The sequence below is a fragment of the Xenopus laevis genome, chromosome 4L (assembly GCF_017654675.1).
Source record: "Xenopus laevis strain J_2021 chromosome 4L, Xenopus_laevis_v10.1, whole genome shotgun sequence".
In the NCBI taxonomy this organism is placed as follows: domain Eukaryota; kingdom Metazoa; phylum Chordata; class Amphibia; order Anura; family Pipidae; genus Xenopus; species Xenopus laevis.
The window spans coordinates 150,374,524-150,399,381 of NC_054377.1; the positions used below are offsets into that span (position 1 = coordinate 150,374,524).

A 24,858-nucleotide genomic window follows, 5' to 3' on the forward strand; every position below is an offset into this window, starting at 1 on the left:
TCAAGATACGCAGTGCTTTCATCAAAATACATTCACTCCATATTATTTTCCCTTCTGGTGTTGTGTCCTTTTAGCAGTTGCAGTGATACTCATAACTGATATTCAATAGTTGATGGCAAAACGAGCACTTGTTCGTTTACCTAGAGAGGATTTGATTTCTCCTTTCTTTTATTCAATCCAGTCAGTGGTCCGTGTGAAACACGGAGTCGCAATCCACCGGCCTAACAGGTGAAAAGTCGTTCTCTGGCTTATAGGGTATGCAATCGACATCTTTTATTCATAGCCCAGGAACAATGGCAAGCTGAGGAGCTAATGTTACAGCAAATAGTCCCATTTGGGAAGAGAAAATCAGTAATCATGTCACTCATGTCTTGGCTTCCTTTTAAGTAGAGGCTAGAGAGCGTGAAATGTCATGCGGAGAGTTAATAGGGGGGCATTCAGGCGGTGAGTGAAGGGGCTCACTCATTGTAATTCATGTGAACAAAAAGCCACTCGAAATAAACCAAGGGGCCCGATTGCTGCTTTGAACATCCCTTGTCCTTTATTTGTCAATGTGTGGGTCCCATTTGGTTTATATCGGGTTGTTTTGAACTAAAAAGTTTGCCATTTCTGCAGATTCATTTAAAGGATTGTTTACATTTAATCTAACTGTTAGAATGATGTAGTGAGTGATATTCTGAGATAATTTGCAATTGGTTTTCATATTTTATTATTTGTGGATTTTGAGTTATTTAGCTTTTTATTCAGCAGCTCTTCAGTTGCAATTTCAGTAATCTGGTTGTTAGGGTCCAAATTCCCCTAGCAACCATGCACTGATTTGAATAAGAGACTGGAATAGGAAAGGCCTGATTAGAAAGACGAGTAATAAAAAGTAGCAATAACAATACATTTGTAATAATGATGTGAGGGCCGCCCCGTTTACCCGCGGGTCGGGCGGGTTTGAACTGGCTGCTGCATCAAATCTTGGGGTCATGACTTCCGGTTCTTCATTTATAGAATTGCTTTTGTGATGGCACTGCACGGCAGGCGTGGGTTAGGATCGGGTGCGGGTTCAGAAAATCTGGACCAGCACATCACTAATTTGTAGACTTACAGAGTATTTGTTTTTTGGATGGGGTCAGTGACCCCCAATTGAAAGCTGGAATGAGTCAGAAGAAGAAGAATGCAAAAAATTAAAAAACTATACAAAAGAAAAAAAATGAAAGCCAATTGAAATGCTGCTTAGAATTAGCCATTCTATAGCATGCTAAAAATTAACTTGTAGGTGACCCACCCCTTTAAGGGTGCACCTATGTCTGATTGGTGATTGCTTGGTATTGCTAAGCATGGATTCCACTGGTCTCAGGGCAGACTTTGTAGCACTGCACGAATAATGAGGCCCTATCACTTACATAAATATAAATTTTTTGAACTATGAGCTGTTGATAAACTACAACTCCCATAGTGCCCGGGCAACCCGTTAAAACAAGGGCAATCTCATTTTCCCACCCAAGAAAAGGGCAAATTCCATAGAAATATACCCAGTGCTCCTTTATATTCATTTTTCTATGAATGGTCCCCAGAACAAAGCAGCCCGGGGGGGCATTCTGAATACTAGTTGTTAATGCATTTTTATCTTTCCATATATAACGGCATCTGTAGTTGGAATTCAGTATGAATAATGCAGAGGCCAAGATGCATGAGGAATTTCTGAAAGGATATAAAGTTATTTCCATGAATCTTTAAATGGGATCCTCATATTGGAACATAAGGGAAACTTCCAGGGATTTTGAGCATTCCATCTAGAATGTGTCATAGGGGCACCGCTGTGCGGAATGCTTTCTACTCCTTATAATGAATAACCAATTGGAACATGTGCGCTCTGAGGATGGGAGCAGAAACGATTCCTAATTCAATGAATGGAAGCAGAAGGATTTTTATAACCCGCGTTGCTTACTTAATAGCAGGGCTGTCGGGCAGATGAAATGAGTAATTACATGTTAGAGTTTAGAACTCTGCAGCCCCTCGAGTCATTGTGTAAGTACCAGCATTTCGTGGCTGATAGTTCAACAACATCTGGCTTGACAGTTCAACAGGCCTCGCTTTGATCTGAGATCATTGAAGTTTCCTAGTTACATAGTAGTTGAGGTTAAGGGGGAAAAAAAACCCACATCCATCAAGTTCAACAGTTTTGCTCAAATAAATCCGTCCTACCGCAGGCTGATCCATGGGAAGGCAAAATCTGTTGCTGGATCCAATCTTTCGCAGAATGGGAATAATACTCAACAGCCAATGTGATTAGCTTTGTCCTAAGTGTGTTAAAGGAGAAGGAAAGGTCTTTTAACTTGGGGGTGCCAAAAGTTAGGCACCCCCAAGTGATAGCATGTACTTACCTGATACCCTGGGCTGGGTGCACCTATTAGGAGAAAATTGCACCGGTCTAGGGATTCTTCCATTGAATTGGAATGGTTACACTGCACACCTGGAACTTTACTCACTTTTTCTGCTTTAGTGGTGCTGGTTATGCTCCGGCCTGACGAGGCCCTCCAATAGTAGCAATTTCAATTATGGATCCGCACACACCAATTTTCTGCAGTTTTCTTTAATTTTTATTCACCACCAATATCAACGTTTCGGGGGGTACAACCTCCCTTCGTCAGGATAACTTCCATTGAGACTAACGGAGCGATCAGCTTCCGACACATGCGCAGTAGAATGAAATAGCAACTTCTCCATTAAAGTTCTACATTTCTCTCTACTGCGCAAGCACAGCCACGAGAAAAAACAAGAAGCCAGAAGACAATCTGTCCGTGGTGCTCGCTGGAAGAATCACGTGCCGGTTTTCTCCTTATTGGTGCACCGGCCCTGGGTTTCAGGTAAGTACATGCAATCGCTTGGGGGTAACTATCTTTTGCCACCTCCAAGTTAAAAGACCATTCCTTCTCCTTTAAAGGGTTAAAGGACCAGTAACATAAAATACATTTAAAAAAATTTTTTTTGTACATAACGAAAAAAAACCCCACCAAGGCACATTTAACTTTAAATTTGCAAAGTCTTTATTAAGAAATAACTTACCGATACTCCACTTGCGCTCCTCTTCAGAAAAGGCGACAGGGTGACGATCCATCATGCGGCGCTCAATTTCTTCTATAGGAGATAGCCTGTGAGGAGAAATCGGGCGCCACACGACGGATCGTCGCCCTGTCGTCTTTTCTGAAGAGGAGCCAAAGCGGAGTATCAGTAAGTTATTTCTTAATAAAGACTTTGTGAATTTAAAGTTAAATGTGTATTGGTGTTTTTTTTTTTTTCATTATGTAAAAGCAAATTTTTAATTTTTTTTTATGTTACTGGTCCTTTAACTTTTACTTTTAGTATGTTTATAGAATGGCCTATTCCTTTCATTATTTATTAAAAATTTTTGCTCTGTGAGCCTACAATTCTATTGTTCTGAATTAGGGATGCACCGAATCCACTTTTTGGGATTTGGCCGAATCCTTTGCGAAAGATTCGATGAATACCGAACCGAATCCTAATTTGCATATGCAAATTAGGGGTCTGGAAAGGAAAGGTGGGAAAAATGTTTTTTACTTCCTTGTTTTGTTATAAAAAGTCACGTGGTTTCCCTTCCCAAACATCATTTACATATGCAAATTTGGATTCGGTTCAGCCATGCACAAGGATTCGGCCAAATCCGAATCCTGCTGAAAAGGGCCGTATCCGAACCGAATCCTGTATTCAATCCACAGAATAGCTCAAAGTAAGACAAGTTGCTGGTCCCAGCGTATAAATTCAGGAGATATATCGCTGTAGATTCCAAGGAGCCTGTGTCACGCTCCCAAAAGTAATAGGATAATGTATAAAGTCGGAAAAAACACCTTCAAGGCAGTATTTTCAAACTGCATGTGTTTCTTTTATTAGCAGTGCAAAACACTTAATGTTTCGGGTACAACCCCTTTTCAAGTGTATGAAAAAGGGTTGTACCCAAAACATGTAGAGTTTTGCACTGCTAATAAAAGAAACACATGCATTTTGAAAATACTGCCTTGAAGCTGTTTTTTTTTCCGACTTTATACAGAATCCTGTATTCGGTGCATCCCTATGATGAATACTTTTCATTACTTATCTTACAATTCAGTACCTCTTCTATTTATATTACAGTGTTTCAATCAAACCAGTGCCTGGTTGCTAGGGTAATTTAGATCCTAGCAACCAAATGGCTGGTGTAATTCCAAACCGGAGAGTTGCTGAACAAAATGCTAAATAACTGACAAAAACAATAAAAAATCAAGACTGATTGCAAAATGTCTTAGAATATCAATGGCTAAATCATACAGGTATGGGATCTGTTATCCAGAATGCTCGGGCCTGGTGTATTCTCACCGTGCATCCAACCCTTTATTGAAACTCTCTAATGTATCTGCCAGCACCTCTACTTCAGGGAGGGAATGTCACGACCTCTGAGCTCACACTCTAAAAATCCCTTTTCACAGTGCAACATGCTGGTTGCATACTAAAAGTTACCCTAATCTGTCCCACAGTGTATATATAATTCTACTGCAATCTCACAACCAAACCCTTTTTTGTCAACTGTGCAACTGATTCACCTGTTGATCACTTACTGAATTATCACGGCAGACACATAGTTAAAGCTTGATATCTGCTAACTTATTCTAAAATCCTTTTCTTTTTAAGTCCTGATCAAAGGCTCTGAATGGTGTCCCTGCGTTTTACTCGCACACTAACAATCTGTAGATACCATTACATTTTTTCAGCATGAAACCAAACACTTCAAATCCCAGAAGCCGTCTCAAATTTATGGTTAATAAAAGAATTTATTGTGCTGGATGACATCTGCTGTATCACTCTGGGAGCAAAAACTGGCAGCGCTCAGACAGGAAATATTTCCCTTTCAGATCATTAGAGCCGAGGCTGCAGGGTCTGATTTCAGCCAAGTCCCTATAGATAGAAAGATAATTAAACCCCCCTTTTTTAGTTTTGTTATTTTAGAGAGCAAATTCCTCCTTTGTGTAAGTGTGTGTTAGTATTTATAAAAAACAATATTAGTCTTATTAAAGCAACAACCACCTTTACAGAGGCTTCTCATTTCCAATTGTTATAGGCAGAAATGGGCTAATCAGTGGAAATAATATCCTCAGACTATGGACTAGTGAGTGACTGTGGGGTTGCAGGTATAGTAGGGAGAGATGGTACCTATAGTAACAGTGGATAATAGTCTCTGGGAAGGGAATGTGACTGTGGGATAGCAGGTATAGTAGGGAGAGATGGTGCCTATAGTAACAGTGGATAATAGTCTCTGGGAAGGGAGTGTGACTGTGGGATAGCAGGTATAGTAGGGAGAGATGGTGCCTATAGTAACAGTGGATAATAGTCTCTGGGAAGGGAGTGTGACTGTGGGATAGCAGGTATAGTAGGGAGAGATGGTGCCTATAGTAACAGTGGACAATAGTCTCTGGGAAGGGAGTGTGACTGTGGGATAGCAGGTATAGTAGGGAGAGATGGTGCCTATAGTAACAGTGGATAATAGTCTCTGGGAAGGGAGTGTAACTGGGATAGCAGGTATAGTAGGAAGAGATGGTGTCTATAGTAACAGTGGATAATAGTCTCTGGGAAGGGAGTGTGACTGTGGGATAGCAGGTATAGTAGGGAGAGATGGTGTCTATAGTAACAGTGGGATAATAGTCTCTGGGAAGGGAGAGTGATTGTGGGATAGCAGGTATAGTAGGGAGAGATGGTGCCCGTGGAATGGCAGAGTAGCAAAAAACAGCTGCCATGGTTAGGAATGAGTTAATCTATAGCCTGCCTAATTTTTCCAGACAAAGTCTGCATGAAAAAAAGAGAGGGTAAAGTCACATATAACCTATTTTGGCACAGTTTCTTTAATACTCTAGATTTAGTGCTGGTGATCAAAGTATGGATTTAAAACAAATGAATATATTGTAATGTTACTCTCCCCATAAATCCCAATAATGAAGTTTCATTTTATAGATGATTGGTTACACAGTGTTCTTCAATAGACATATCTTTCTTTATACACACATATATAATATATCTACTGTAATATATTTTAAAGGGATTGTTCACCTTTAAATTGACTTTCAGTATGATCTGGAGAGTGATGTTCTGCAATATGCAATTGGATTTAGTTTTTTTTATTATTTGTGTTTTTTTGAGTTATTTAGCTTTTTATTTAGCAGCTCTCCAGTTTGCAATTTTAGCCATCTGGTTACTAGGGTCCAAATGACTAGCAACCATGCACTTATTAAAATAAGAGACTGAAATATAAATAGGAGAGGCCTGAATATATTATGTAACATACTAAAAGTTAACTTAAGGTGGCTATACATGGGTAGAGAAAAGCTGTCTACAGCCTGTGTACTGTACATTAACTTAGTACATTATAGAATGGCCCATTCTAAGCAACTTATCAATTGGTCTTTTCAATTGGCCAGATGCCGATCGAGCAGGCTTAAAATTCCTGACAGATGGAGGAACACATTGGTTTGTTTATACATAGGGTTGCACTGAATCCAGAATCCTTCTGCCCTGCCAAACCCGAATTCTAATTTGCATATGCCAATTAGGGATGGGGAGGGAAACTGCGTGACTTTTTGTTCCAAAACAAGGAAGTAAAAAATGTTTTACCACTCCTAATTTGCATATGCAAATGGTTTTCAGATTTGGTTCGATATTCAGCCGAATCTTTCGGGGGTTTGGCCGAATCCAAAAAGGTGGATTTGGTGCATCCCTTTTTATACGGCCCTCTGTCCGACTGTCTGATTTCCAGTATTGAGATCCAATCCTTGGGCCCTAGAGCTCACAATCGGATCAGTCCAATATTGCCTGCCGCGGGGTGGGCATTTCAGAGAGAGAGAGAGATCCGCTTATTTAGCGACTGCTGTATTAGCGGGCCTTTTTGAATATAGACCTCCTCCTTTAACAATTTTTTATTTGTCAAGACCTGTGAGTGCAGGACCTTAAGGTGGCCATAGACACACAGATCCTATCGTACGAATCGAGGATTCCTACGATTTTCGGATCGTGTGTGGGGAGTGCCGACAGCTTATGTCCGGCGGAGATCGGTCAGGTTTGAATTTGACCCGACCGATCCCGCTGGAGCCTATGGCACATCATAATCGGGTCGTTCAGCCATACGGCCGAACAATCAGATTACCCTAGATATAGCCATGCTCCTTAATGGCATATCGGGGAAAGATCCGCTCGTTTGGCGATGTTGCCAAACAAGTGGATCTTTGCGTCTATGGCCACCTTTAGAAAGCAGATAGCTGCTAACATTCCTAATTGGAGAGCTGTGAAACAAAAGCCAAATAGTCCAGAAACCCCACAAATAATAAAAACAAAGGGCAGTTGCAAAATGTCTTAGAATAGCGCTCTAAGGGTAGGGCACACGAGGAAACTTTGGGCAAATCCGGAAAACTAAATGCTCAGAGTGCCATCCTGCCGGAAATTTAGATTCTAGCCTGCGGGAAGGATTTTGAGGATATTACTCGCCCGAAGAAAAGGCGATTTAACAGCGGGCGACTAAATCTCCCTGAATCATAGCGTCTGCCTTTACTCTAAAGGTTAATTTAAAGGTGAATAAACCCTTTTTGAGAGTCTTGAAACATTGTATGAGAGATGAGTTTTTGTCCATGTCTTGTAACCATCTGAAATACCCCTTTATTGTCCCTGGTTGTATTTATGGGTGTTGCGCGTGAGTAGTAACTAACATGTACCGACACAACCCGTGTTTGACGAGGGCCCGAAGTGGGGCGATTAGATTTCTTCTCAGGAAATATCCCTGCACATAAAGTGGAATTAGGAGCTGCATGTGAAGGGGGTGCGACACGCAAACCTTTGTCTTGGCTCCCGCTCAATCCTCATTCCCATCCCCGACACGGTGACTCTTATTCACAGGCCGGCGTTACCCAGTTATTTTATAATGTGCGAGATCTGTCGGGTGTAACAGGAACTGGTTTGGAGGGCGAAGAAGAAATTAAATAAAACAGCCGCAATTCCTTTTATCTGCAGGAGAATCTGCCCTCCCTTATTAGACTAATTTGGGTGATGGCGCACAGGCTGCTTTATTGCCCACGCTCCCCCTGAAAATACCTTGTCATTTGGGGTCAAATATATGAATTGCAAAAATTGCACAATATTTCCCAATTCTGTATAGTAACACAGTAACATAGAAAGTTAGGTTGAAAAAAGACACACGTCCATCAAGTTCAACTTTTTAAAGGGGCTCTAAGGTCAAAAAATGAAATCCCTCTTTGGCTTTGGGGAGTTAATATAAGCGTTTTTTCAATATTGATTATTTTTTATGAGCAGTTTTTCAGGCAATTGCATCACAATCATATCCCCCACATATCTGCACCAACTTTAGCATCGTGCATAAACCTTCACGTCCCATGGCCATCTCTTCTCCTTGGTCCGCCTGCCTCTGCTAGTCCCCGCCTACCTACCAATGAAAAACGAGTAGGCAGTGACGGTGGGTGAGCGACGGTGAGGCACATCGAGCTGGCATCTGCAAACCGTCACTGCCTACTCGTTTTTCATTGGTAGGTAGGCGGGGACTAGCAGAGGCACGCGGACCAAGAAGAGGAGATGGCCACGGGCCGTGAAGGTTTATGCGCGATGCTTAAGCTGGTGCAGATATGTGGGGGATATGATTGTGATGAAAAACTGCTCATAAAAAATAATTGCTATTGGAAAAATATGTATATTAACTCCCCAAAGCAAAAGGTGAATTTCATTTTTTGACCATAGATCCCCTTCAAGTCTATATATAACCTACCTAACTGCCAGTTGATCTAGAGGAAGGCAAAAAAACACATCTGAAGCCTCTCCAATTTGCCTCAGAGGGGGAAAATTCCTTCCTGACTCCAAAATGCAATGGGACCAGTCCCTGGATCAACTTGTACTATGAGCTATCTCCCATATCCCTGTATTCCCTCACTTGCTAAACACCATCCAACCCCTTCTTATACCTTTCTAATGTATCGGCCTGTACCCCTGATTCACTTCCCAGCTCTCCCTGTAACACCCCTTTCCCTCCTCTAATCTCATTGGCTCCCTCCTGTCTGCTGGGAGGAGCTACTGGTGAATAAAGCATCCGACCCTTCCTTATACCTATCTAATGTATCATCCTGTACCACTGATTCAGGGAGACAATTCCACATCTCTCACTGTAACAAACCCCTTCCCAATATTTAGCTGGAACCTCTTTTCTTCTAAACGGAATGGGTGACCTTGTGTCAGCTGGAAAGACCTACTGGTAAATAAAGCATTAGAGAAATTATTATATGATCCCCTTAAATATTTATATATTGTTATCATATCTCCAGAGTGAACATCCCCAACTTGCAATTCATAAGGCCAAATGTTAATTTAAAGGGTAAATGTTAGTTTTCTTTGTACATTTATTTTCACGCAAAACACTCCCGGCACAAACAAAAAGCTGTTTTACCTTCCCTCCCTGGTATTTGTACAGATCAGTGCAACAAGGAGACGTGCGGGCCCTGGGGACCCCCATACTTGTTTGCACAGAGCACTGAGATCTAATGAGTGGCAAATCCGTTTGTGCATTGATAATTACCCTGCTCTGGTTAGTGGCTGATTGGCCCAGTCCTGATAAATAGTGATAAATAATGAAAATAAACATTCCCTGCTCAGTCTGAGGGCATTCAGTATAGCCCGGGGCCATAGGAGCAGCCCATAGGCCACTGGGGAATGGAAGTGAGTGCATTGTTGTCCCAACTGATGAATTGGGAGTGAGTGGCCTGCAGATCTAATCAATTCTAGGGGACACACTTAAAGCAATGGTTCACCTTTATATTAACTTTTAGTATGTTATAGAAAGTCTAAGCAACCTTTCAATTGGTTTATTTTTTTCTTTTTTATAGTTTTCGAATTATTTGCCTTCTTTCTCTGACTGTCCATCTGACCCCATCTAAAAACAAAAGCTCTGTAAGGCTGCACATTGATTGATATTGCTACTTTTTATTTCTCATCTTTCTGTTCAGCAGCCCCAAATCCCACGGGTATGGGGAATAGGTCCTTCGGGCTCCAGTCCATGTGCTGTGGGATTGGTAAATGAGGCCTATTATTCTAATTTATAGCCAAGAGTTGGAAATAAATGCCAATCAGATACTGGGCTGAGCACATCTGGTGGAAGACTGTTTTCCAGTCCTGTTTCCCATCTGTATTGCTCGGAGCAATTAATTATAGGCTAATTGTAGCCTGAACCAAACCTTCCAGTGGTTTCTGACTGTGCCAGACTCTTTGCTGAGTAGCCAATGTGCACAGAGGCAAAAGGCACAAAATCATTATTTATTTTCTTAATGAAACATTGGACGGTCCAGCTACAGTCACCATTATCCCCCTGACATGAATTGTGTTTGTAGTTCAATAGGTGCTGCTGTTGTGCCCAAATTCCCATTGTCAATTCTGTTTTTATGTATATATAATTAGCTATACAGATATCTATTCTCAACCATAAAGCAGGACAGAACTGCTGCTTACAATGGGGATCAGATAGGATCTGTGCAGCCACTGGGACAGAATGTTCTGTTATACAGATAGCTAGAATCTCAGCTGCCATAAAGCAGGACAGGACTGCTGCTTACAATGGGGATCAGATAGGATCTGTGCAGCCACTGGGACAGAATGTTCTGTTATACAGATAGCTAGAATCTCAGCTGCCATAAAGCAGGACAGGACTGCTGCTTACAATGGTGATCAGATAGGATCTGTGCAGCCACTGGGACAGAATGTTCTGTTATACAGATAGCTAGAATCTCAGCTGCCATAAAGCAGGACAGGACTGCTGCTCACAATGGGGATCAGATAGGATCTGTGCAGCCACTGGGACAGAATGTTCTGTTATACAGATAGCTAGAATCTCAGCTGCCATAAAGCAGGACAGGACTGCTGCTTACAATGGTGATCAGATAGGAATGCTTCTGATGTGTCTTCTGTTCCCCCATTTTATTGCAGAAGATGGGGGGAAAACATGTTCCACTGAGCACAGAGACTCTTTGTTCTATAAAATGTTAAACCTCTGTAAAACACATTGAGGAACCAGAGTCCCAGGTCTGTGTCTGAGTCCCATGTAACTGCTGTTCTTTGGGGAGACAGCGCTGGGGCTGCTTATTGTCCTGATCCTCCAGTGTCCCGTCCCACCCGTATTATTATACTGTACAGATCTGTCCCATGGACGCCCCTTCACTTCCTTCGGAAAACACATTACAGCACCCAAAGCTGCTCGGCCTTTTCACATTCAAAGTGTTTTTGCCATTTAAGCTTTTAAACGAGGTGCGAGGATGAACAGTGTTTCCCGGTGCCTCGGGAGGGAACGTGCGGATTAGCGCTGCTTAGTCAGACTGGGCCTTCATGCTTATTACCCCGCTGTATCGGGGAGCGAACGAGATCTTGAGGCTGCAGAACTTTTATTGTTACTTCTCATGTCTGTGTGTCCTGCTAGTTACAGAAGAGATACCCGAGAGGATTGGGCTGAGACCTGAAAAAATGAGCAACAAATCAAAATCAAAATCTGTAATCTCACCTCATCCCCTCCAATGAATATTCTGCCTGATTCCTTATACAAGTATGGGACCTGTTATCCAGAATGCTTGAGACCTGGGGTTTTCCAGATAATGTATCTTTCCGTAATTTGGATCTTTATAGCTTATGTCTACTAGAGAATCATGTAAACATTAAATAAACCCAATAGGCTTCCAATAAGGATTGGGATCAAGTACAAGGTACCATTCTGTTATTACAGTGAAAAAGAAAATAATTTGTTGAAATTTGAATTATTTGGATAAAACGGAGTCTATAAGAGACGGCTTCCTGAAATTCTGAGCTTTCTGGATAACCGTTTTCCAGAAAACTGATCCCATACCTGTATGATCATCTAGCTCTCTTCAGTTCTGGCCAGTGGAAATTGTGACATCCCTACCCATGCAAAGTTAATCTTCAGCTGTAAGGGATGCTGGGAGTTGTAGTCCACAACATCTGGAGTGCTGCCCATGCTCTGTTTGCATACCTCCCAACTGTCCCTTTTTCGGAGGGAAAGTCCCTCTTTTGGCAGCTCAACCCGCAGTCCCTCATTTGTACTGGAAAGTCCCTCTTTTCTATGCACTGAACAGCCAGAAAAAGAAACAAAGTTTCTCACTTAATTGGCTTTTAGCAGAGAGCCCAGAACAGCTAACAGGTGCAAATAAGATACTTTGTAACAATTTTACGACACAAAAACACAGTTTAGATAAGGAGAAATATTTTTCAAACTTTCATAACCTGCCAAATTTTGTAAAACAAACATGGTAATTAGGGGGTGTGGCCACAGAAAGGGGTGTGGCCAAAAAAATGCTGCGCTACGTGCGGGAAAAAAAATTTTGTCCCTCTTTTTACTTCCAAAATGTTGGGAGGTATGTGTTTGGTTTAGAATTCATCTATACTTTTTTTTTTTTTCTAACATAAGTCCATGTTTAAGGCCACATCAGCCTAATAATGCACTTTATTGTTCAGTTTGTAGGTTGGGGAGGGGATGCATTAGCACAAAGGGCCCTGGGAAGAATGAATGTAGTTTGACAAGATTCTAATGACTGAGATAAACAGAAAGAGCCCAAGGCCTGACGTTGAGACGGACAAAGATATCCGAGAAACCATTCGCAGGACTCCGATACAGATCTGGGCTCTGCCCGGCCCAGCTGGATTGAATTTCTCTCCTTTAATTGATCCCAGAATGCTGGATTTAATTCTCTCTGAGCCGAGATCACAAGAGGTTTTTGTTGATGGAAATCTGTACAATGTATATACATCACAGAGCGGGGCCCTCGGATGCAATCTCGGTGCAATTAAATCATTTAGCTCCGCCTGTGATGTAACCGAGCTCACGGGGATTCCATTTATTCCATGCGGCCTTTGCGGCTGGCAGTTTGCATTCCAGGGGCCCCTGCGTGGGGCGCATAAAGAGACGGCTGAGGGTGGATAGTTCTGGGGGATATTAATATGAGTAGTACGATGAACTCTTCCCCAGATATGGTTATTGTGGTCTAATGACGACTTACTCAAAAGGAGCCTGAACAGCTGGTTAGATAGGCTGATATGCCTTAGAAGTACTTTTATTGGTTTTTTGGTTTTTTTTTTATTTTTTTTTACAAAAAATATCTTAAAATTAATATGGAAAGAGTAAAAAATTATTAAGGGGTGATATCAAGGGGAAGCTTCTCCTGCTGATGCATAGATTTGATGCTGAAGCACTGCGTATCTTGACAGCGCTATATAAATAAATGATGATGATGATAGATTTCTGGTGCTTCGTGTAGTCCCTCATCAGGCACTGAGAAACTTGAAATACTAGAACCAGAAGTGGATTGGTGCATAGAATGAGGCAGAAAAACCAGAACTTGTGTTCTCACTCAAGTTTCCTTTTGGGTCAGGTCCCAACTTCTATTTAAATAATTTAGCTGGATCGGTGGTTCTGTTTCACTGGGGCCGGCTGGTTCGGACATTACAGTATCAGGAGGCTCCTGTACCAATTGCAGATCAAAATCTGATATATTTAGAGTATTCCTGGCTGGGAATTATTCCTGAAGGGCAGGGGCAGCGTTGGAGTGGGTTTCCTAGGGCCCACCAGAGTCAGGGATTAGATGCAATTAGAACTATGGTGCAAATAAAGGGGGGCTGATGGGAATTAATAGTCCATGGCTGATGCACAGGCAGGTCAGTCCGACCCTGGGCACAGGCAGAGTAGTATTTTTCATTACAAGATGTAGGACACATTCCAGACTGCATCTCACTGGTGACTGGTATCTGTGTGGCAAAATGGACTCCCAGGCTGAAACCCTATGGGATGCCTAATTGCTCCTCTAAGGGCCCATCCAAGGGGCAATCACTGGTGGTGCAAGTTAGGGGGCACAGCTCTGTCAGGCACAAGGGAGGCTTAACACTAGTCCTTTTCAGATCACCCCAACATTAACTTTGAGCGGTTGACTCTGAGGATTTTCCCCTCGCCCCATGTTGCTCGGAACTCCCCAAATCTCTCTCTGTACCATTACTCTGAGAACCCTACAACAAAGGTTTCAGTGTGAATTCCAGTGGGAAGAAAGTTTAGGTACAGACTGGCACAATTGTACAACAGGAGACACAGGGCCCAGTGCCAGCCTGTGCTTATAAATAAGATTACAGACAAAAGCTGTTATTATTTGGGCTATTAGTAGGGTGCCCATAATCTGCCCAGCTCTGTAGCTCACTGACAATTCCCTTTCTCTTCCCACAGTGTTTGGCTCCTTGTGCTTAATCAGTATGGGCCCAGTATATAAAGCTGCAGAGTAAAGTGATAGAAATGTTGTATCAGGGGATTGTGACTGTAGTTTGGGCAACACTTGTACTAAATGTTACTATCTGCTCTCACTGCTCTATACTGCCCTATCTGTCTTATATCACACTATTCCCCCCACAACTGCTATTATTTATAGAATGGTAACTCTACCTACAACATATTATTTGCAATAGGGGCTTTACTATATGTAAGCCCAGAACATTCCTTCTTGCTTTAGTTGTATTTATACATATGGGTAGGAGGTGCCATATTGATTCCTTTAGACAGTACAGTATGAGGGTATAGCTTATTGTGTGCCCAGAACATTCCTTCTCTGTATATTTGTATTTATACATATGGGAGGAGGGAGGTGCCATATTGATTCCCTTAGACAGTACAGTATGAGGGTATAGCTTATTGTGTGCCCAGAACATTCCTTCTCTGTATATTTGTATTTATACATATGGGAGGAGGGAGGTGCCATATTGATTCCCTTAGACAGTACAGTATGAGGGTATAGCTTATTGTGTGCCCAGAACATTCCTTCTCTGTATATTTGTATTTATACATATGGGAGGAGGAGGTGCCATATTGATTCCCTTAGACAGTACAGTATGAGGGTATAGCTCATTGTGTGCCCAGAACATTCCTTCTCTGTATATTTGTATTTATACATATGGGAGGAGGTGCCATATTGATTCCCTTAGACAGTACAGTATGAGGGTATAGCTAATTGTGTGCCCAGAACATTCCTTCTCTGTATATTTGTATTTATACATATGGGAGGAGGGAGGTACCATATTGATTCACTTAGACAGTACAGTATGAGGGTATAGCTTATTGTGTGCCCAGAACATTCCTTCTCTGTATATTTGTATTTATACATATGGGAGGAGGGAGGTGCCATATTGATTCCCTTAGACAGTACAGTATGAGGGTATAGCTTATTGTGTGCCCAGAACATTCCTTCTCTGTATATTTGTATTTATACATATGGGAGGAGGAGGTGCCATATTGATTCCCTTAGACAGTACAGTATGAGGGTATAGCTCATTGTGTGCCCAGAACATTCCTTCTCTGTATATTTGTATTTATACATATTGGAGGAGGTGCCATATTGATTCCCTTAGACAGTACAGTATGAGGGTATAGCTAATTGTGTGCCCAGAACATTCCTTCTCTGTATATTTGTATTTATACATATGGGAGGAGGGAGGTACCATATTGATTCACTTAGACAGTATATATGGAAGATCTACATTTACTTTATTTTCTTTTGAAGTTCGGGGGGGGGGCTCCTAGTGACCTCACATTTCTCATAGACTTGTGCAAGGGCTTTGAACTATGTGTAAACTGTACAGCATTGCTAGAGGTGTGTGTCCCTGCAGAGAATAACAAAGGAAATTTATTGGGCCATAAAAGCAGCTGGGCTCTGTTTGGGAAGGTGGCCGCTGCTTCGTCTATCACATGAAAGGGAATGGAATATAAGGTTATTACTGTGCCTGGCGTTATCTGTACATGATAATAGAGCATGAAGACCATGGAGATGTTGCTAAAGGGGTTGGTTCACCTTTAAATTAACTATTAAATTAGTATGATGTAGAGAGTGACATTTGCAATTGGGTTTCATTTTTTATCATTTGTGGTTTTTGAGTTATTTCGCTTTTTATTCAGCAGCTCTCCAGTTTGTAATTTCAGCAATATGGTTGCTAGAGTTTCAAATGACCCTACCAACCAGTCAGTGACCCCCCTTCAAAAGCTGGAAAGAATCAGAAGGCGGCAAATAATTCATATACTATTAAAGAAAAAAAAAAGAAAAAATGAAGGGCAGTGGAAAAGTTGTTTAGAATTAGCAATTCTATAACGTACTAAACTCAAATGTGATTCAACCCTTTAAACTGCAACTTGGTCACAGGTGGCATCATAGCGATGTAGATAATGACACCATTTAGCTGAGAATGCTGGGAACTGTAGTTGATAGGCCACAGGCGAGCAACTGAATGATTTCATTTCAGGCGACCCAACTGTTTTAGCGCCTGCCCATGGAGCTATTGCCTGGTGACAACATACCTAGAATTGCTTTTCCACAGGGAGGGTACATCTTTATCCCACTTTTTTTCCCCCCATTACAGCAAGTGATATTGAGCCCCCGATACATACTGTGCTGCCTGAGCTCTCATACATAATAACGGGAAGGAACTGTGAGGACGAGTGTCACTAAATGACTCCGCTAAACACACTGAAAGCGGAGATCAGCTTTTACCCCTTAAAGGAGAACTAAAGCCTAACTAAAGAAGTAGGTAGAAATGTTGTACATGATGTTTTGTGCTTCTGTACCAGCCCAAGGCAACCACAGCCCTTTAGCAGTAAAGATCTGTGTCTCCAAAGATGCCCCAGTAGCTCCCCATCTTCTTTTCTACTGATTCACTGCACATGCTCTGTGCTGCTGTCACTTACTGAGCTTAGGGACCCACTCACAATATACAGTACACATAGAATAGAAATGTCACAATATAAGGCTGATCAGTAATTAATACACATAATTACTACATGGCAGCACAGAAACCAGTGCAATTAGCATCAGAATCTAATAATCAGCAAACCTGTAGCATCATCTTATATTACAGCCAGGGAAGCTCATTTTCTGCTGGATAATTAGTGACGAGCCCTAAGCTTAGCTTCTCAACAGCCAATCAGAGCCCACTGAGCATGTGAGTGTCACAGACACTTTCCAAGATGGTGACCCCCTGTGACAAGTTTGAAGTCCTGGATCATTGCTGCTATTGACAAGCTCTAACTTTAGCCTCGTGCAATAAATTCACTATATAAAATATGCCATTTTTAGCCAATTTCATTTTTAGTGTTTAGTTCTCCTTTAATCCCAATGTGGGTGCAAGTGAACGGGTCCTTGTTCCTGTGACATTGGTGTTTAGGATTTTCAGCCCCTGGAATCAGCTGTCTGTTGTAGTTCAGTAGCCGACACATGGCCCACAGTTTGGCCCCCGGCTGTAATGAAGGAGGCCGTCCCCTGTTGTCACGCATGTTTATTATGAAGCCCCCGGCACCTGGGTGCACCTGTACCTGTATGGTATGCACAAAAATGGCACGATCTCTCCTACAATTTGGTGCTGTCACGTAGGAACCTTTGCACGCACAGGTGAGGGGGGAGACACATTCCTGCGCACTCAGACACCTCCCTGAGCCGAGCGTGAGGCCAGGAATGTGTGGGCCGGGAGCTGTTTGATGTGGGCACGTCTAGACCTGAGGCCGTTTCCTCACGACACCTCCTTATCTCTCCACATCCACTTTATCTGCTGTGTATCCTTGTGACTCGCCAGGGACAACTAAATGCCGGCGGAAATCCTTATGGATAGGAAATTATTTCAGTTTGGCAACCTCTGGTTCTGACTCTAGAAACAATGTAGCAGAAGGCAATTCTCTCAATATATCTGTAGTATTTGCCTTTAGCTACATCGTTGCCCCCCTCGCTGGTTCCAGGCTGCAGTTAAGGCTCTAATGTGAGACCCCATAAAGCCCCCCCCCCCCGTGCCATTGAAGTTTTCCTAAACGTGTTCCTTTCAAAGGAACCTTGGTTTGGGGGTTGTTGTTATTCCAAGTTCCCCCTAATGAGCTTTTGCTACACCCCTTCCTGCAGAAAGGCCCTAACACCTACTTACTGACAACATCAAACCCCTCATTAGTCTGTGATGTCTGCCAGCTCCAGCCAATAGATATCGTCTCACACTTATCATTAAATACTCAGGAACGGCCCAGCTCCCAGCATTGTATCAACCCCCCTTCCCTCACACGGGATATTAGGGCAGGGGCACACAGGCAGATTCGGGGAGATTTATTCGCTTGGCGACTAATCGCCTCTTCTTCAGGGCGACAATCTCACAGAACTGCCTTCCCCCCTGCCTTCCGCCTGCTAAAATAAAAAATCGCCTGCGGCAATGCACTCGCGTCGCTTCGATTTCCAAAGTCGGCTGAAGTTTCCTCGTGAGGCAACTTCAGACGACTTCGGAAATCGAAGCGCCGCTAGTGCCGTTGCTCTGGCGTTTTCTCATTATAGCAGGGAGATTGTCGCCCCCGAAGAAGAGGTGATTAGTCGCCAGGCAACTTAATCTCCCCGAATCTGCCCCTGCCCTTAGAGAATGCCCCCTAGCTGTGCCACACACAGCAATTCCAGACTGCCAGCTCTGCAGACGGGCACCAAACATTTGGAATTGCTTGCTGTTCTGCTAAAGGGGTTGTTCACCTTTAAATTAACTGTTAGTATGATGTAGAGAGAGCTTTCACAATTGCTTTTCATTTTTTATTATTTGTGGTTTTTGAGTTATCTTTTAATTCAGCAGCTCTCATCTTACAATTTCAGCAATCTGGTTGCTAGAGTATAAATTCCCCTAGCAACCATGCATTGATTTGAATAAGAGACTGGAATATGAATAGGAGAGGCCTGAATAGAAAGATGAGTAATAAAAATTAGCAATAACAATTCATTTGTAGCCTAAGGCCTAAGGGATTCGGGGAGATTAGTCACCCGCCGACAAATCTCCTCTTCTTTGGGGCGACTAATCTCCCCAAACTGCCTTCCTGTCAGATAGAAAGAAAATTGCCAGCGGGATGACCATCCCGCTGGCGATTTTCATTCCAGCTGACGGGAAGGCAGTTTGAGTTTGGGGAGATTAGTTGCCCCGAAGAAGAGGAGATTTGTCGCTTGCCCACTAATTTCGCCGAATCTGCCTGTGTGTGTCTAAAGCCTTACAGAGCATTTGTTTTTTAGATGAGGTCAGCAACCCCCGCTGGAAAGAGGCAAATATTTAGGGGCAGATTTATTAAGGGTCGAATTGAAAATTAGAATTCTCAATTTTTTTTTTTTTTTGGTCAAAACTCTCAAATTCGAATTGTGAATTAGCCAAACTCAATTAGAGTTTTAATTCAAATTCGAATTATGAGATTTATCATGCTCTGGCCCTTTAAGAACTCAAATTCGACTATTCGCCACCTAAAACCAAAATTCATGTCTAAAGGTGGCCATACATGGAGAGATCCGCTCGTTTGGCGATGTCGCCAAACGAGCGGATCTCCCTCCGATATGCCCACCTTGAGGTGGGCAATATCGGGCTGATCCGATCGTGGGCCCTAGGGCCCAACGATCGGATCCTAACGATGCCTAATGGGCGGTCAGATCGCTGGACCGCATCAACGAACAGATCAACGACGGGATTTTTACTCCCTTCCGATCCAGATCTCGATCGGGGAAGCCCGTCGGGGGGGCCCCATACACGGGCCAATAAGCTGCCGACTCGGTTTGTCAGCAGATTGTATCGGCCCGTGTGGAGAAGCCCAGTGACCAATTTGAAGATCTTTGCTGCCTTTCTGACATTTAAAGTTTTTTCTGAGAAAAAAAACTTGATTTGAGTTTGGTCGAATTCGAATCGAGTTTTCGAGACGGTAAAATTCGTTTGAGTTTTACATATTCGATTTTCGAATATTCAAATTTCGAGTAAAATCGAATTCATGCAAGTTAAAAAAAAAAAATACTCACGTGAATTTGAAATTCGACCCTTGATAAATGTGCCTCCCAAACTATAAAAAATAAATAATGACGGCCAGTTGAATAGTTGCTTCAAATTAGTCGTTCTATAATAAAGTTAATTCAAATGTGAACCACCCCTTTAAATTAAATTTGTATAGTAGCCACAGATGGAAGTGATTTCAGGCTTTTTGCCAATATTTAGCCCTTGATTGAGGAAGGAGACATTTATCCCACTTTTTAATGATAATGAGCCACAAATACTTGCTGTGCTGCATGGAATCTCAGATAAAATATTGAGAGGAACTGTGAGGGTGAGGGTGACTAAATAGCTTGCGCAAAGCTTTAACACCCGTGTGCTCTCCTTATATCAACCCTACAGGGGGTGACAAATCTGTGGCTGTCACGGGTTGCTGGGAGTTGTAGTACAACAAGAGATGCTTTGCCACAATTTGGTTTAAACGTATTCACCCTGAAGGATCAGCTTTTCCTTCCTTGGACACGGGCCTTGGACTAATCTCGCCCTTGCGTTTGTTGACCCGGAGCAGTTTTACATTTGAAACCTTTCCAACCCAACTGTCACCCCGAGATCTGTGAGCCTGAGGAATGACTGCCATCTCTCCGCTCCCCCTGATAAAAACACGCGTTTCTCTCTATAATCGGGGAATTAATTGAATGAACCCTGATAAAAATGTACTTAGTGCCGGGCGTCTGGCTCCGCTTGCCTTATCATACACAAGAAGTGCAAATATTATTCCCCAGATATCGGCTTTCTGCTGAGAATGACCCTGTGTAAATCTAGTGGGCATCTCCCGCCTGCTGTTGCTACTGAGCCCATCTTCCTTCCCATGCATCTAATCACCTCTGATCACATGATTTGTGGTTTTCGGGTACAAAGTCACCAGGGGGCAAATACTCTGATACCAAGAAAAAAGATTTCCTGGTAATATTTAAAGGGATTGTTCACCTTTAAATGAACTTTTAGGGCAGAGACATACACTCAGATATGGGGAGATTAGTCAGGCGACCATAAATCGCCTCTTCTTCGGGGCGACTAATCTCCCTGAACTGCCTCCCGCCAGCTAGAATCTAAATCGCCAGCGGGCTGGCACTTGGGAGTGCTTCGTTTTCCGAAGTCGCCCGAAATTTCCTCAGGCGACTTCGTAAGGACCACTGCCCATAGTATGATGTAGAGAGTGATATTCTTAGACAATTTGCAATTGGTTTGTATTTTTTATTATTTGTGGTCTTTGAGTTGTTTTGCCTTTTATTCAGAAGTTTGTAATTTAAGCAATTTGGTTGCTAGGGTCTAAATTACCTTAGCAACCATGCACTGATCTGAATAATCGACTGTAATATAAATAGGAGAGGCCTGACTAGAAAGATGAGTAATTTAAAGAAACAATAACATTAAAGGGCAGATTTATCAAGGGTCGAATTGAAAATTTGAATTTCACAATTTTCGAAAAAATTGTATGGTCAAAACTGTCAAATTTGACTAGGGAGTTATTAAAATCCGATTCAAGGTTTTTTTTTATTTATTTTTTTTTTAATTCGATTTTTGAGATTTATTATACTCAGAACTCGAATTCGACTTTTTGCCGAATTGCTGTTTACGTCAATGGGAGACGTCCAGGAATCAATTTGGAGTTGTTTGCACCCTTCCTGACATTCAAGTTTTTTGTCGGAGAGGAAACACGAATGTAGTTTTTTCAAATTCCATTCGAGTTTTCAGGTCGATTTAATTCAACCGAGTTTGAAAATTTCGATTGGTCGAATTTCGAATTCATGTGAGTTTTTACTCGCATGATCAAAATTCGACCTTAGATAAATGTGCCTTTCATATGTGTAGCCTTACAGATGTTTTGTTTTTTTTACATGGGGTCAGTGACCCCCTTTTGAAAGCTGGAAGAAGAAGGTAAATAATTCAAAAACTATAAGAAAGAAAAAATGAAGGCGAATTGAAAAGTTGCTTAGAAAAAGCCATTCTGTAACATATTGAAAGTTAACTTAAAGGTGAACCACCCCTTTAAAGGGGTGGTTCACCTTTACATTAACTTTTAATATGTTATAGAATGGCCAATTCTAAGCAACTTTTCAATTTGTCTTTATTGTTTATATTTTTATTGTTTTTTAATTATTTGCCTTTTTCTTCCGAGACTTTCCAGCTTTCAAAAGGGGATCACTGACCTCAAAAAACAAATGCTCTGTACAAAGGTATTGTTATTGTTACTTTTTATTCCTCATCTTTCTATTCAGGCCTCTCCTATTCATAGTCCAGTCTCTTATTCAAATCAATGCATGGTTGCTAGGGGAATTTGGTCCCTAGCAACCAGATGGCTGAAACTGCAAATTGGAGAGCTGCTGAATAAAAAGTTAAATAACACAATAACCACAAATAATAAAAAATGAAAACCAGTAGCAAATTGTCTCAGAATATCCCTCTCTACATCATAATAACAGTTAACTCAAAGGTGAACAACCCCTTTAATAAAGACTTTTCGATTTTAACGTTTAATTTGACTTGGTGGATGAATACTAAAACATTTTTTACATTTTTTTTGATGTTACTGGTCCTTTAAAGGGAAACTAAACACCCCGAACCAGATGAATATAAAATTGTCCAGAAAGGTTCTTCAGAGCAGTTTTTACATTCACTATTTTTTTCCCTAGTTTTTAAAATACGAACATTTTTTACACCACTGCTAAAATGAATTTGACAGGGCAGTGCCCCCTGCTGTTCTGATCTGCTGGCCTGCTGTCAGAAGAAGCATCTCCTGGTGCATTTCTGCTCAGTTCAATCACTCATTGGCAGCTCGGCAATAACACTGAGCAGAGAGGCATCAGAAGATGCTTCTCTACTCAGTAACTGAATTCCCTGATAGCCGAGTGCTGCTGTTTCAGTATTATATTAGCAGAAGAGTTTTATGTAGGAACATGTAATGTATACTGCAAAAGTACTCAGAAGAGCAATTATTGTGCTGATACACGTCGGCCTCCAATCAGAATGAGGCGCTTGTAAGGGAATGGGAAACACTGGCCAGACTTGGGGGAATTACAGGCTGGCTGGCAGTTTAATTACCTGCCTTTGTTACTAGATAAGGTGTCGCTTTGATTAAAACACTATCTGCTCGGAACCCTCTGTTCTCACTATCTCTCTCTCCTCAATGGAGCTATTGTTACTCGTTTTTCTTTCATGCCAACTCCTCTGAATGCCATTGGGACGCTGACTTTGCTCTTTTGTTCATTTTAAAGGGGATACAAACCCAAATGATAAAAGAAAACGTCATTCTAGTTGACTTTGCAAGCAATTAGCTGTTGTTGAACTGCAACTCTCAGCACCCTCAGATGGCAAGGGTCTCGGAAGAACAACTTGCAAAACAAGGGAACGTGTCGTTTGCAGGACGGCTTAGAAAGCAGCATTTGCTCATCGGTAGTAAATAAGATTGATATTGCACAGTCTGCAGCCATGTGCTGGGGGAATAGGGGCCTAATTGGGTCGTTACTGGGAATCTTTCATGGGCTGGCGTCGGACTCACTCGGGGCCTGGAGAAGGCGACTCTGCTCGGCGCTAATGAGCCCATAAAAGACTTATAGTCTGTCTTGTTGTATCAATTAAATCCACAAGGTAAACTGGGAAATGCTGCTCGTTGTACATACTGATAAGTGCAGCCTTTATTGTGGTCTTTATTTCTCCTTAAAGGAGAACTCCACCCAAAAATGTATTCTTCTGCCCCATGATAGAAAATATAACTTTCCAAAATACCTTCAGTCTAAATTTCTCTTTCAGGATGGAGTTGGTGGTTCCTTTGGCTGATAGGGCATGCTGGGAGATGGCTGATACAGAGCCAACTTGTTTATTCCTTGCTTTATGCTCTATAGGAGACTTTACAGGGGTTGTTCACCTTTAAATTAACTGTTAGTATAATGTAGAGAGGGATATTCTGAGACAGTTTGTAATTGGTTTTAATTTTTTATTATTTGTGGTTTTGGGGTTATTTAGCTTTTTATTCAGCAGCTCTCCAGTATGTAATTTCAGCCATCTGGTTGCTAGGGTCCAAATTCCCCTAGCAACCATGCCTTGATTTGAGTAAGAGACTGGAATATGAATAGGAGAAGCCTGAATAGAAAGAGGAATAAAAAGTAACAATTCAGTTGTAGCCTTACAGAATATTTGTTTTTTAGATGGGGTCAGTGACCCCCATTAGAAAGATGGAAAGAGTCAGAAGAAGGCAAATAAATAAATAATTAAGGCCAATTATAAAGTTGCTTGGAATTAGCCGGGTTTCTGGATAAGGGATCCTATACCTGTACTATAAAAAATAATGAAGACCAAGTGAAAAGTTGCTTAGAATTGCCCATTCTGTAACATACTAAAAGCTAAATTAAAGGTGAACCACTTTTATAATCTTGGGTCCCCACAGTCACAGAACTGCAACTCCCAGCATGTTTTTGACACTTGATTTATAAGTTGAAGCATGCTGGGAATTGTAGTTCAGCTAAATGTTACATTCTGACATTAGTGGAACAGAATCTCTCCAATGATACGAGTGGGTGCTGTTTTGTGTTACCCAGGGAATGAAATGTCCCAGATTGAATGTTTTCATTGGATCTATGAACTTTTCGTGAGATTTATCCCCACTCTCTCTTTCTGTTTATTAGGGAGCGTCTGCGCTGAGCAAGAACACCGGGCTGCCCAATGTCACCTTACGATATGACAGTAAGTTTTACACACACAGTCGGGTTTATATGGACTTTAAAGGAGAACTTAACCCTAAAAATTAATATGGCTAAAAATGGCCTATTTTATATAGTGAACTTATTGCACGAGGCTAAAGTTTGAGCTTGTCAATAGCAGCAATGATCCAGGACTTCAAACTTGTCACAGGGGGTCACCATCTTGGAAAGTGTCTGTGACACTCACATGCTCAGTGGGCTCTGATTGGCTGTTGAGAAGCTAAGCTTAGGGCTCGTCACTAATTATCCAGCAGAAAATGAG

The 24,858-nt window shown here is 41.9% G+C and overlaps 1 protein-coding gene across 6 annotated transcripts in view; it reads left to right on the forward strand.

The window, feature by feature from the left end:
* The window catches only part of il17rd.L (interleukin 17 receptor D L homeolog), a 51,474-nt gene that overhangs the window by 13,882 nt on the left and 12,734 nt on the right, over positions 1 to 24,858 (forward strand). For 4 of the 6 annotated variants that reach the window (XM_041590950.1, XM_041590951.1, XM_041590952.1 and 1 more), the window contains one exon: positions 24,522 to 24,579. In XM_041590950.1, coding sequence (XP_041446884.1) covers positions 24,522 to 24,579 — 58 coding nt within the window. Of the gene's footprint in view, positions 1 to 12,535; positions 12,785 to 24,521; positions 24,580 to 24,858 lie in introns of all 6 variants that reach the window. The other 2 variants (XM_041590948.1, XM_041590949.1) reach the window with 1 other exon arrangement.